Source organism: Bubalus bubalis, chromosome 19 (genome assembly GCF_019923935.1).
Source record: "Bubalus bubalis isolate 160015118507 breed Murrah chromosome 19, NDDB_SH_1, whole genome shotgun sequence".
Lineage (NCBI taxonomy): Eukaryota > Metazoa > Chordata > Mammalia > Artiodactyla > Bovidae > Bubalus > Bubalus bubalis.
Window position 1 is genome coordinate 9,172,320 of NC_059175.1, and position 14,798 is coordinate 9,187,117.

Sequence of the window (14,798 nt, forward strand, 5' to 3'; positions counted from 1 at the left end):
TTCATTAGCCTTCCATGCTGTCTCCTAAGCAGATAGGCGTTTGGGAAAGTACCTTCTCCCAATCATGTACTGTGTCTGCCCTTTACCTTTGTTTTCTGAAAACCATCTAAGTTACAGCAGTTTGACTGCTTTTGGAGTTGATCTTCACCAAAGAAATGCAATGTGGCGTTCTCGGGTGCTGATCCTGGTAGAAACAGACTCAGAGGAGTTCACTGGGCGGCTCTCAGACTAACAAAAGAGTTGACCACTCTTTTTAAAAATCACTTTTTCCAGTGATCATGGGAGTGCCAGCATCTCTTCAGGATCTTGATTTCAGTTCTTCTGGATAAATACCCAAGAGTGCAGTTGCTGGCTCATATGACAGTTTATTTTGTTTCGAGGACACTCCCTATCGTTTTGCATGGCAGTTAGTGCCATTTTGCATTCCCACCAATAAGGCACAAAGGTTCACGTTTCTCCGTACTCTCACCAACACTTGTGTTTTGTTTCTTTGATAATAGCCATCCTGTCGAGTGTGAGATGATAATTGTGCTTTTGATTTTGGTTCTGATGGTTGATGACATTGCTCATCTTGTCACATGTCCACTGGCTATTCTGTGTCTTCTTTGGAAAAATGTCTATTCAAGTTCTTAGTCTGTTTTTAAATCAGTTTATTAGTTTTTTGTTGAGGCATAGGTGTTCCTTATATGATTTGGAGATTAAAATGTATTTTATAAGATATTATCAAATATATTGTGAAAACTAAAAGATAAATCATTTTCTCTTATCATCTACGTTTGATATTAATTACAAGTTTTTGCATTTACCTTCAGAGGAGCACTCAGGAATATATCACTGCATGAATTGTCCAGGAAGTTGTCAGGGCCAAGAAATGTACTTTGTTGTTCCTGATTCTGAGCAGAGGCCTGAGTGCTTTGAATCTGGCAGCATCAGATTCAGATCCCCCTGCTCTCAGCGTGTCATGTGCGATGTAGCCTCATTTACCTCCGACATAAGCAGCTTCCCAGAACGTGACTGCAGCCAGCCCCAAGTATCTTAAAGGTCTAAAATTAGCTGTCACCTGATGAGCTTTGTCTGTTTATGTTCCACTACAGCTTTCCCAAATCCTCCTTCCCGGGAAAGATAAGTGAAGGTAGATTTAAGACCCAGCAGCTCAAGGTGACTTTGGTCGTTAGTTCAGAGAACATCTCTATTCCCCCAGGAATCCCAAGACAGCCTCCCTCCTCACTGGGGGACCCTGCTGTCAGCCAGCCACATCTTCAGCTCTAGTTATGATTGTTCGAGGTTCCAAGAGAAACACTCATATCCTGAGACCCACAAGGATGATGAGGACTCTATAATTAAAATGCTGATGCAGCTCAACTAAAAGAAAGAGTAAAGTGAGATTTTCTTCTTTTTTTTTCATAAGGATAATCAGTGGACTGTTGCAGAGCATTTTTAAAAATGTCAAACATTTCCTGGCAAGGAAAGTTGTCAGATGTTGACACAATTTTTCAGTGTAAGAAAGTTGTAAAATTTCTTTTTTGGAGCAACATTTTGTCTTGAAACAAAAGTCGTATTTCAGTTGTTTGCTTTGTTGTATAAGGGTAGCTCCATTTAGAGGCGGGCTTCCCAGGTGGCGCTAGCATTCAGGAACCCACCTGCCAACACCGGAGACGTAAGAGACATGGGTTCATTCCCTGGGTTGGGCAGATCCGCTGGAGAATGGCATGGCAGCCCACTCCAGTATTCTTGCCTGGAGAATCCCATGAACAGAGGAGTCTGGTGGGCTACAGTCCATGGCGTCTCTCAAAGTTGGGCACGACTGAAGCGACCTACCATGCATGCACGCACACTACTTAGTTAGAGGCAGATATAGCGACCTCTGTAAATTTCCCTCAGCCCTCGCGATAGTCTCCAGCAGTCCAAATGAAAAAGTAAAAAAAATAATAATAAGTCCATACAAGTTTATATTGAAAAGTGTGTACATTGACTTTTACCACGTTTTTCATCATCTATCTGAAATGTCCTTATTCACTGAATGGGATGAGTCTTGGTAGAGATTTGAAATGATCCTCCATTTCTCAAGCTGCCAGCTGAGTATTCACTTGTGTCTTCAAGTCCTCAGTCTCAGACGTAGTGGGAAGCCACGGCTAAGCCTTCTTCATTGTTCTTTTTGGGCACAGGGAAGGTGGAGTTGCAGCAGGGGCTGCGGGCTGTGTACCATAACATGCCCCTTCTGTGGCGGCCAGGCTACCTCGACAGAGCCCTTCAAGTGATGGAGAAGGTGGCCTCCTCCCCAGAGGATGGGAAGCTGTGTAGGGAAGCGGTGAGTTACCCAGCCCTGATTCTGGGGGATTTAGCATCTCCTGTCCCTTATAAGTCAAGCTGTGGATTTGTTTTCCTTGTCTCCCCCAGCCCCACCTTCTTTATCTCTATAGATTCATGTATTTACTCAGTTGAAAAGGAATGAAAAAACCAGACATTCTCAGTGTTACTGACAAGCACTAGAAAATAAGATTCATGTTGATTGTATAGTTCACTGTCTGGGAGGAAAACTACTCTCCCAAGAAATTCAAGCTGAGTTCAATAAAATACCGTTTATTGCCCTCCACCACTACCATCACCAAAGTAAAATCTCAGTAGAAGCTCAAGAGACATGAAGATTTTATTTTTTACTTTTGGCATTTCTGTATCTTCGTGTAGTCCTGAGAGACTGACTACCTGTCAGAGTTTTCCTAAACTCTCAAGAAATGAGTTTAGGCAGTAGACATGGCGCCATCTTTCTTTCTTCCCAGTAAATCATTCTGTGGTGAATGCATGATGCAGAGGAGGTCTGGACCAGCTGTCCCTTTCAGAGTTCTAAGGCTTTCGGTTTGTCCAGACTAGGACCCTGTCCTCCCATCAGCCTCAAAGCTCATCCCCCTTGGTCACCTCCGGCTCTTCATTCTGCAGAGTTCCTAGACTTAGCTCAAGCCATGGGAAAACATGTGGCAAGCTTACGCACGATAGGGAGCCATAGTGCTCGCTTCTGTTTAAGCAGCTTTTGTAGCCAGAGTCAGGCCTCAAAGGACATCAGTTATTTCGTTAACAAAGTGTGAAAGTTGACTTTGAGCTGTTTGTTTAGCCTTGACCCTATCACTCAATCTCACCCCATGGCTTCCATTTTGGTCTCAGGATACAAAAGTCTGGTCCCTCTACTGGCTCCTTATACTGATGTCTAGTGAGTCATTATGTTCTCTGTGAGACATTTATACCAAAGCATACACATTTCTGAATATATATTCATGTTTTAACCCTACTATAGTCAGTACTAGTGATTGAAACACAAAATTAGACAAATGCTGTGCCAGGGAAATACTTACTGCATTTTGAGCCAGACTTGCATTCTTTGTGTTCTGACTTCATAGAAATGTGATTCAGATGTCAGCATTGAATGTGATATGTGTCAGGTTTGGGTATAATGTATTAGTGGCATTACAAAGCCTTGGAGTCTTTTCTGGCTTTTTGTTCTGAGTTGACGTGAACAGAATTCATTAGTATCATACGGGTGTTAATGCTGGCCTTGAGGCTGTTTCTGTCCCATCTCTGATGATCAGGCCCTCCTCAAAGGAGGTTGCCCCAAAATGAAGGAGGTAGGGGAGAGGGGTCAAAACAAAAAAGAAACCTTCTGTTTCATAATTTACTTACTTTCTAAGTCACAGAAATCCCCTCTTACAATAAATTTCGTATATGCTGTCTGGTCTTTATCAGCATATATACATATATAGATTGGCTGATCCCTAATCTCTGAATGTCCTGTGAGTTGAATTTTTCTCTGAAGGAGGCCCCCGCCTAGATTCAGAGGCTTTATCGTACTTTCAGAATGGCCGGTTATTGGTTGTGGTCTGTAGTGGTTTTTCTTTCCCGTTCTTCCAATTCCAAACCAATTAAGGAAGAAAGACATGGAAGGGGTGTTACTTCATTGCCCATCGGGCATAAGTCCTGGATTCCTACCTGGCTGATTAAAAGTGAAATCAAAAGCCACTCTGCTGATTCACTTACACAGATGATTCTGAGTTTGCTTATTGTTCCGTTTGTTTTGTACTAAGTGTTCCATGCCATGTGACAAGGTGTTTCTACTGTAAAATTACATAACCATTTCTGGTTTCTGTAATTTAATAAGAGAACTCTTCTCGCGATTTTTTAGGTCCCAGGCTTCCCCTCCCTTTCCCTTCTCCAGCCTCCCTCCCCAGTGCTCTCAGGGCCACGGGGTATTTAGTCTCTGCCCCTCTCTGCTCCGCAGCTGGGTGTGCTGGACAGGGCGCTGAAGGCTGTGACTGCTCCGGCCCAGGAGTCTCCAGAGGAGCAGCCCCAAGACGGCGAGGAGAGCCCGGCGTCAGAGGAGCTGACGGAGCAGCTGGACGTGGAGGAAACCGAGCGGTCCAAGCTTCCCCGATACCTGGAACGGTATGAGGTGAGTCAGGGCAGAGTCGAGGCCCCTCAGCTGTGTGTGAAATGTGCTTCTCTGCCGTGGTGACAGACGAGCAGTCCTGTCATGCATCAGTGTTGCACAGAAGGGCATTGAAAACTGTCATCAATAATCATACTTTTATCTCTTTACACAGGAAGTGGTCTGAAACAAATGGAATTTTTATACCCCTTTTTGTACTTGAGCGAATCGGTCACAGTTTTGTTCCCTAAGGCAGCATGTCATTACCTACCACTCATTTCTGACGGGCGGGTAATAGCCTTCCTTCCCATAGCAAGCACCTGACTGCAGCCCTGGGTGAAGAGGAGCTGGAGATTGAACCCTCTCGATCTCCAGAAACCCAGGTAGAAACCGAAAAGCCTCATTTGAGTCTGATGGAGATGAAATGCAGGTATCGTCTCTTGCTCGGCTTTGTGGCATGTGCTAAGGCCCCTGGAAATGCCCTCTGGGCTCCATGGACAGCGTCAGCAGGTTCCCGCTGCTGTTTTTCAAGGGGCTCTGGCACTTAGGCTGCCGTTAGTAACCTTCAACTGTGTGTCTCAAAATGCTCTGTGGTTGGAGTCAGGGAGGAAGAGCCATGTTCAGAGTTTAAACCCCTGGCCTCTTCCTTGCTGTGTTTCCCATCCGTCTAGAGCAAAGCAAAAAAACTGCTGCCTGAAGGAGAATTCATCATGTGAAGCAGAAAACCTTCCTCCCTCCCCGCTGACCCAAGGTGGTGTCCTTTTGGTCCAGACGGATATACACTTTGCCAGGCTGCCACATTTAAATCTTTGCAGGAATGGAGCCAGCTTTGGGAAATCTATTTCTGCATGTTCTAAGAAGGATTCTAGTACTTTTGGCTGTTTTTCCCAGTCTTCTCTAAGGTCATCGCTCAACTCCCCTCCAAACTGAAAAAGGAAGGTTAATCAGTGTTTTCAGGGCACACAGAGAATGAGCGGCCATGTTAAGAATTTACATACTTGTTGTTTCCTCTTAACTTTGCAGGTTTAGAAAAGCTAAAAAGCAAAAAACTCTGCTTAGCCCCATAGGTTATCATTCACCATATTCATATTGCCCACTCCTAAAACTTACAACCTTTTCCTTGTTTCTTATATCTTTAATTTCAGAAAATAGAGATCTGTGCCTGCATTAAATTCTTAGCCCTTGCTCTTCCACAATCCTTTTTTTTTTAATTCACGGAAAGAAAAGAGACCAGTATTTCTTGACTGCTTGCTGTGTGTTAGACACTTTCTTTTCTTCCTGGTGCCTGATTTTTGTTAGTCCCAGGTAATCTGGGGTTTATTTTTATATGACTGAACCATCACATGAGGCCTTTGGCTGCTGCTTGAAGCCCACGGACCCTTCCTACCTTTCAGCCCCTGCTGTTAGAGCAGGCCTCATCACATACGCCAGTAAATTGCGTTTATTTTGTGGAACATGGGATATGTGGTATATGCTAAATCTGGGGCCATAAGTGGGTCTCTGATCTACATCTTGAGGCACTTAAGTAGATTAGTGGTTTTAGTACTTTACTCCTCCAGAAATATTACAATAGCGACCAAATCGAGCTGCCATTTCAGATGGAGCCATAAGCAGTCAGAATGTCAAGGCTGACCTTTCATGAAGCACAGCACGGGGAGGCTTATAATAGTGAAAGCACTCACGGGAGCTGTTTAGTATGCCATTAGTAAGAAAGCCTTGACATGACTTCCGTCTTTTGAAAGGAAAACTGGTTAGGCAAACATTTATCCCAGTTCTAAAGGAAAAGCTATGGATGGGTTCACTCCATTTTATCAGCTGCTTCTACCATTTTGTTTGCATCTTAGGGTCCTTTTTCATGGTGTTTGCTACTTGGTGAGAAAGGAAATGGAGGTTCTTACACTTTTGCAGTCTTTGTGGTTTGAAACAAATTATACAGAGAATCACAGCATATGGAGTTCCATTTACTGTGTGTGAGTGAAGGGGAAGAAATCACATGTGGGGCATCTTAACAGAATTGCTGTGCTGAAAGCAAAGAGCAGAAGCTATCAGTGCCTGGATTAGAGGCAGCGTGACAGGCTTCCAGTAAAGTACCTTGTCCTGTGAGCAGAATATGTGCAGATTTTGCAATGACTTAATCTCTTCTCTCTTCCTCTCTGTATTTTTCATCTTCCTGCCCCTTCCACATCTCCTTGTTTTTGTTTTGTTTGTGCCCTTTGTTCCAACAGGCCTTACGTTCTAAGCTGCAGGCTCTGGGCAAAGTTGAGTCTGAAAGTCTTCTGACCCTGACCACCCAGCTTGTGAAGGAGCAGCTCCCCACCTGTGAAGCAGAGGATATCGCCACCTATGAACAGAAGCTGCAGGAGTGGCATCTGGAGCTGGTAAATCTGATTCAGAGAGAAAAGGAGATGAGAGAGAAAGCCAGGCTCGAGCACGAGGCTCGAAGGGCAGCAAAGGCAGCCGCCTAACCAGACCCCGCAGGACCTCCCCAGACCGCCTCCGGATTCGCGGTGATGGCAGCCTCAGTGTCCTCTGTCCACTGTCTCCTGTTCTTAAAGCACACCCCCATGGTACCGAAGCCACGTTGTTCACACATCAAGCCACGTAATCACCCACCCAGACGCCAGGAAGGCTGTGGAACCGCCAAAGTGGCAAGTGGTCAGACTGAAGCCACACCTAAGTACCTTATCTAAGGGCTCTTGAGGCTTGTCGTGGAATTCCTGGGAGACAGGTCAATTTTGAGCCTTGAAAGTCCCTGATACTTAGCGATGGTAGTGGGAGAAGACGTGACTGAAGAACCCAGTCTCAAGCACAAGCTTTTGAAGGTTTCTCTGTCCCCCACCGATGCCTCCTGCGTGCGCTGAGATCTCCCTCCCTGGTCTCCTTAAGTGCAGGCTCTCCTCCTGAGCTTGCCCTTCCCAGACCTGAACTGGGAGAAGTTCAGTACAGGAGCAGGCACAAGACCTTCTGGCTTTCGAATTTCAGAGACCCCAGTGGCATGTAAAAACTCTGGAGGAGAGAGCTAGGCCTGGCTCTGCAGCCTCCCTAGCTTGGCTCCCCACCACGCTGGGGTGACATACAGCTTGTTGTCTCAGCTTCCCATCCAGTAGGTAGAGTGAGTCTTCTGTACATACACGCACAACTTATGAACACACATTTCAGTTAGAGGCTGGAGAAAGTGAGAGGTGGGATGGGGCTTGCAGTGTGTTGGAAATGCGAATGATGATACAACTGTCAGGAGGTGGAGAGTTCCTCCTGGGGTTTCCCTGTGGAAGGTGTCAGTGCAGCCGTGGCTTGCTGTGTAATTTTGCCCTCGTGTGTACTGTATACTTTTATACAGGATTGTGCTCTTTTATCAAGAACCTGTGGAAATAAAATGTTCTAGGATCATGTGGTGTATTCTTTGTCTTCACAGTAAGGGAAGGGAGAGGTAGGGGATTTTGAGCTACTATGATTTTGAGCAACATATTTTCAATCTTCCTCTATCAGACTTGGCATTTATGGTAATAAAAACCACCACCACCACAACAAACATCCGTCAAGGAGGCCCTGAGCACCAACTCCAGCAGGCCTGTGAGGGAAGCACTGTTAGCCCATTTTTGAATGAGAAAACTACTCACTTACAAACTAACTAATGTGGGGTCAAGCTCGCTCATGTTCCCTCCATACATACCTGCAGTCAGCATCCGACACAGGGCCTGAGTCTTGCTCAGGTAGAGGATCATGACCTAAAGTCAGTGCTGACATTCCGATTTATCGGGGGACTTTTTCAGCCACTCCGTTACTTCATCAAGAGGCATGAAGCATCTGGTTGATAACTTCAGCTCGTAGGTTTGCCTCCATTTTCCTTCTTATCTATCCCTGTCCCTGTGGCACTTTACTTCCAATCTACAAGAAACCACGTCCCCGTAGTCAGAGCCGGCCCGCCAGCCTCCTATCACTGATCCAGGATCTTAGAGCTGGAAGTCCCATCTCCCTTTGATCACGTGACTCCTGCTGAACCAGCTCTTTCTTGTACTTCTTACCTGCAAACCCTTAACGCTGTCACTGATCACCACCTGGATCTCCAAAATTCACACGTTGCTTGCCCTCCCTCCAGTCTGGGTCCCCTGGGTTGGCCATCCCACTGATGCATCTCTATAATTTCTTCTCTTTCCCTTTATCCAGGCCCATTTGCCATGCACAGATCTCTATCCTTGGAGCCACATGTTACGGGGTTGAATTGTGGGGCCCCCCCCCCCACCACCACTATTGAAAAATATGTTGAAACCGTGACCCGAGTGCCTTAGAAACTAACCTTAATTAGAAATAGGGTCTTTATAAAGATATTCAAGTTAAAATTATAAAAAGAATTTTGGACAAAAGATAGAAGGAAGGCCGGGTAAAGACTCCCAGGGAGAAGATGGCGACATGAAAGGAGTGGTGCACCTACAAGCCGAGGATGGCAGGCCAATGCCGGAAGCCGGAAGCGGCGAGGAAGGCTTGTGTTCCGGAGCCGTCAGAGCGGGGCCCTAGCGTCACGTTGCTGTTGGACTTCAAGCCCCCAGTACTGTTCTGTTCTGTTAAGTCACTCAGTCTTTAGTCTTTTGTTACAACAGCCACAGGAGACTGACACACACCGTTTGTTTTCTGTCTGCTTCTGACCTACTGAGTTTGGTATACAAAGTTGTGAAATCAACCTGACTGGTTTCTCTACAGGTTTACAGATGTCCTCTCAGCTCAGTAGTCTTTTCATTTCTCTTACTAACTTTCATTTTTACCTCAATAGCTTTTCAACTGGGTCTGCTTAAACCCCAGACCCTTGCCCCACCAGAACTGTGAGCAGATGTTCTTGCCTCCTACTTTATCAAGAAGACATAGGTCGCACAGTACAACCTCACAGCTCCCTTATTTCTGCAAGTCTACAGTCTTATCCAGGACTTCCTTCCCTTCCAGAAACTAAAAAGCCGTTATCCTGCCATCAGTCAAAGCTACCACCCTGTCATTCTCCTTCCTTTTGTCTTCAGACTTCTTAAAAGGGTATCTCCACTTCCTGGTTCATTGCTGGCCTCAGACCCTGAGGATTTGGCTTTCACTCTGCTGCATCTTAGCTGCAGTGATCCTCTACCATCTGCTCTGTTTAGCGCCCCTGACCTTCCCCGTAGAGGCTCGGTGACTATAGCGGGCAGTCTGTCTCTGTTCTGACATGGCTTTCCCACACAAGCGTTTGTGTGGCACATGCTGTGTGCTGGGCATCATAAGTGAGAGCCATGGAGTCTTCACAGATGAGTCAGCATTGGACTCTACCCTCAGATAACTTATATTCTAACAGAGGAGGCCAGCGCAGAGGCCCTATCATGTTTGATGGATGATGGTGGTTAGTTTACTGAGCAAAAGTGCCTTTTGAAGTATCTTGGGTCTTCTGCTTGACATAATGAGGGAGAGGTTGAAAAAGCCCTGCCCTTGATAGACTAGTAAGTATCATTAGAAACACAGAGTGCTGTGGGTGTTCACAGGAAGAGTACTTCAAGCCCAGAGTTGGGAAAGCTCTAATGAAGGGAAATCACCATCATCTGCTTTGTGCTTTGATTAGTCACATAGGTCTGGCTCATGCTGTCCTGGGGCAGATATGGTCCTCATCTGCCCTGTGGAGTCATGTAAAGTAGATGTTCAACAGAAGTTAGTTTAAACTGGACTGAAATGAACAGCCCACACCTACCCTGCACCTCCCTACCGTCCCCACAAGCAAAAATAAGAAAAAATAGAAGAGAAAGGCAGATTGTTTGAGTAAGAAGAAGCAATAATGAGGTACAAATACCTTCGTCTCCTCTCCTTGGAAATGTGTTGCCTTGACTCCAAACTTTGCATTTTGTCTTCATCACTCCTGGCTGGCTGTGGATATCAGATATGCATATAGGAAAGTTGTCGATTTTCAGTTCAGTCGCACAGTCGTGTCTGACTTTTTGCAACCTCGTGGACTACAATACACCAGGCTTCCCTGTCCATCACCAACTCCTGGAGCTTGCTCAAATGCATGTCTGTCAAGTCGGTGATGCCATCCAACCATCTCATCCTCTGTCATCCCCTTCTGCCACCTTCAATCTTCAAGCATCAGGGTCTTTTCTAGTGAGTCAGTTCTTCACATCAGGTGGCCAAAGTCTTAGAGTTTCAGCTTTGGCATCAGTCATTCCAATGAATATTCAGGACTGATTTCCTTTAGGATGGATTGGTTGCATCTCCTTGAGGTCCAAGGGACTCTTAAGAGTCTTCCAACACCACAGTTCAAAAGCAACAATTCTTCTGTGCTTAGCTTTCTTTATAGTCCAACTCTCACATCCATACATGACTACTGGAAAAACCATAGCCTCGACTAGACAAACCTTTCTTGGAAAAGTAATGTCTCTGCTTTTTAATATGCTGTGTAGGTTGGTCATAGCTTTTCTTCCAAGAAGCAAACATCTTTTATTTTCATGGCTGCACTAACCATCTGCAGTGATTTTGGAGCCCGAAAAAATAAAGTCTGTCACTGTTTGCATTGTTTCCCCATCTGTTTTCCATGAAATGATGGGACTGGAAGCCATGATCTTAGTTTTTTCTGAATGTTGAGTTTTAAGCCAAATTTTTCACTCTCTTCTTTCACTTTTATCAAGAGGCTCTTTAGTCTTTGCTTTCTGCCTTAAGGGTGGTGTCATCTGCATATCTGAGGTTATTGGTATTTCTCCCGGCAGTCTTGATTCCAGCTTTTGCTTCATCCATCCCAGCATGTCGCATGATGTACTCTGCATATAAGTTAAATAAGCAAGGCTTTGACATACTTCTTTCCCAATTTGGAACCAGTCTGTTGTTCCATGTGCATGCCTAACTGTTGCTTCTTGACCTGCATACAGATTTCTCAGGATGCAGGTAAGGTGGTCTGGTATTCCCATCTCTTGAACTTTCCACAGTTTGTTGTGATCCACACAGTCAAAGGCTTTGGCGTAATCAGTAAAGCAGAAGTAGATGTTTTTCTGGAACTCTCTTTTTCAATGATCCAGTGGATGTTGGCAGTTTGATCTCTGGTCCCTCTGCCTTTTCTAAAACCAGCTTGAACATCTGAAGTTGTCAGTTCACGTATTGTTGAAGCCTGGCTTGGAGAATTTTGAGCATTACTTTGCTAGCGTGTGAGGTGAATATGATTGTGCGGTAGTTTGAAGATTCTTTGGCATTGCCTTTCTTTGGGATTGGAATGAAAACTGACGTTTTCCAGTCCTGGCAGCTCAGCAGTGGCCACTGCTGAGTTTTCTAGATTTGCTGGGATATTGAGTGCAACACTTTCACAGCATCATCTTTTAGGATTTGAAATAGCTCAACTGGAATTCCATCACCTCCACTAGCTTTGTTCATAGTGATGCTTCGTAAGGCCCACTTGACTTCGCATTCCAGGATGTCTGGCTCTAGGTGAGTGATCACACCATCGTGATTATCTGGGTCATTAAGATCTTTTTTGTACAGTTCTTCTGTGTATTGTTGCCACCTCTTAATATCTTTCTGCTTCTGTTAGGTCCGTATCATTTCTGTCCTGTATTGTGCCCATCTTTGTATGAAATGTTCCCTTAATATCTCTGATTTTCTTGAAGAGATCTCTAGTCTTTCCCATTCTGATGTTTTCCTCTATTTCTTTGCATTGATCACTGAGGAGGGCTTTCTTATCTCTCCTTGCTATTCTTTGGAACTCCGCATTCAAATGGGTGTATCTTGTCAATTTTACAAGTAATCAAACTAGTTTATCAAAGTTATTCTTTCACTCTGAATGAAATATTGGTAGCATATTACTGAGTCTAGGGACACTATACTGCTAAACTTCTTACAGCGCACAGGGCAGCCGCCATAACAAGAACTGTCCAGTCCACAATGTCAGTAATGTCCAGTTTACAAACCCTGCCATAAGGTATGCAAGCTGGGCATCCACAGGAATTTTTGCAGTGACATTGATGAGACCCAAGAATAATGTTTGTGTAAATGGTTCATTTACAAATGATGTTTCTTAGGCTAGAAAAATCATTATTTGTCTCTTATCTAACTGTATATGATTATAAAATGCAGTGTCAGAGGGTGGAGCCATTATCCCTTCAGATAAAAGTCCGTATGCTTCTGCTAAGTCACTTCAGTCGTGTCCAACTCTGTGCGACCCCATAGACGTCAGCCCACCAGGCTCTCCCGTCCCTGGGATTCTCCAGGCAAGAACACGAGTGGGTTGCCATTTCCTTCTCCAATGCATGAAAGTGAAAAGTGAAAGTGAAGTTGCTCAGTTGTGTCCGACTCTTCACGACCCCACGGACTGCAGCCTTCCAGGCTCCTCCGTCCATGGGATTTTCGAGGCAAGAGTACTGGAGTGGGGTGCCATTGCCTTCTCCAGAAGTCTGTATGGGCAAGGATAAATGGTAATTTACAATGTCATGGTAGTTTTGGGTGTACAGCAAAGTGATTCAGTTTTATATGTATATATGTATATTCTTTTTCATTATAAGATATTGAGTATAGTTCCCTGTACTATACAGTGGGACCTTGTTTATTTTATACATAGTAATTTGTATCTGCTACTCCCAAACTCCTAATTTATCCCCCTACCTCTTTTCCCTTTGGTAACCATCAATTTGTTTTCTATGTCTGTGAGTCTGTTTCTGTTTTGCTAGTAAGTTCACTTGTATCATATTTAAGATTCCACATAAAGATCCCACATATAAGTGATACCGTACAGTACTTGTCCTCTGACTTACTTAATATTGACAATCTCTAGGTCCATCCGTGTTGCTGCAGATGGCGTTATTTCATTCTCTTTTATGACTGAGCAATATTCCGCGGTGTGTGTATTTACCCCATCTTTATCCATTCATCTGTCAGTGGACATTTAGGTTGCTTCCATGTCTTGGCTGTTGTAGGTACTGCTGTGAACATTGGGGTGCATATATCTTTTCGAATTTGACTTTTCCTGGTTATATGTCCAGGAGTGGGATTGCTGGGATAATAGGGTAACTTTAGTTTTTTAAGGAGCCTCCACCCTATTCTCCATAGTGGCTACACCAATTTACAGCCCCACCAACAGTATAGGAAGGTTCCTTTTTCTCCACAACCCCTCCAGCATTTATTGTGTAGACATTTTGATGGTGGCCATTCTGAGTGGTGTGAGACGATACCTCACTGTAGTTTTTATTTTCATTTCTCTAATTAGTGATGTTGAGCATCTTTTCGTGTGCTTATTGGCCATCTGTATTGGAGAAATGTCTCTTCAGGCCTTCTGCCCATTTTTTTGATTGGGTTGTTTGGATTTTTGTTATTGAGCTGTACAAACTGTTGTATATTGGAAATTAATTCCTTGTTGGTTACATCATGTGTGAATGTTTTCTCCCAGCCCTTAGGTTGTCTGTGCTTTATATGATTTTGCTTTCTGGGTTCTGTACCTGGAACTAGGAGCCTTGAGTTCCATGAAGCTGCTTCCTCTCCGGAGTCAGCAGAACCTGACACCATTGCCGCCAGTTGTGTGGCTGAGAGGGGGATGAGTTTGGAAATGGGTTCAAGCAAGCTTTGGTTTCAGTGAATCATAAAATGTGGTGTGATTTTCTTCTCATTCAGAGGTTGTTAATGACCTTCAAAGATGAAATTTCAAACTGAAAATGATAAGTTTTGAATCTTACTTTAGAAAACATGGAGAAAAGTGCTTTTCAGCAAGCAAAGTGATGTTAGGAAAATCACCTTTTATTCCAAATAACAGCTTCTTCATTTAATAATAACCTTTTCTTCCCCCATTGATTTGGCCTTTTTGCTTACATTGCAGGCTGCCCTGAGGATGTTATTACTTGTATGGTAACAAGGAAGTCCAGACTAAGGATGGTAACAGTACCCCCTGAGATTGTGGCATTTATTACTGGGATCTTGGTTTAAAATAAAACTCTTAGGTTGTGTATTTATTATGCATAAACGTGAGAATTCCAGACCTGAGCTGGACATGTTTAGAAAGTGGTTTATCCTTAGAAAAAGCATCTGAAAATAAATTCCATTATGGGCTTTAAATGGTAGATCGAGGACTTAGGGGAAGGTTTATAAATGATTTATAAAAGGGACACTATATCCTCTGATATACCCAGGGGTAAGAGAACTTGCTTTGTGTTTTGGTTTCCAGGATGCTTCATCTCTGCAGAGTTCAACATTTCAGTTCTTAAAATGCTGAGGCTGATGTGCCTAAGATTGTGTGTGGAGTAAGCAAGAATGCTCGTCTCCTCAGGTGATAGTCTGCTGGGCCACTCTCGGGTGTCAGTGTCTCCAGGCTCCGAGTCACAAGCAGTCCTGTACCCATATCGATTACACAAATTGTACTTAATGACTCTTTGTGGATGCCTGTTCATACCTAATTAAATCCTCTCTAATCCTTATATAA

General features: G+C 44.2%; 1 protein-coding gene across 4 annotated transcripts in view; it reads left to right on the top strand.

The window, feature by feature from the left end:
* Window positions 1–14,798, top strand: part of MRPS27 (mitochondrial ribosomal protein S27) — a 110,210-nt gene extending 95,412 nt beyond the window's left edge. For 3 of the 4 annotated variants that reach the window (XM_044932620.2, XM_006078187.4, XM_025270867.3), the window contains 3 exons: window positions 2,166–2,308; window positions 4,265–4,435; window positions 6,637–7,798. In XM_044932620.2, coding sequence (XP_044788555.2) covers window positions 2,166–2,308; window positions 4,265–4,435; window positions 6,637–6,876 — 554 coding nt within the window. In that variant the 3' untranslated portion in view covers window positions 6,877–7,798. Of the gene's footprint in view, window positions 1–2,165; window positions 2,309–4,264; window positions 4,436–6,636; window positions 7,799–14,198; window positions 14,255–14,543 lie in introns of those variants that run through there. The other variant, XM_044932619.2, reaches the window with a different exon arrangement.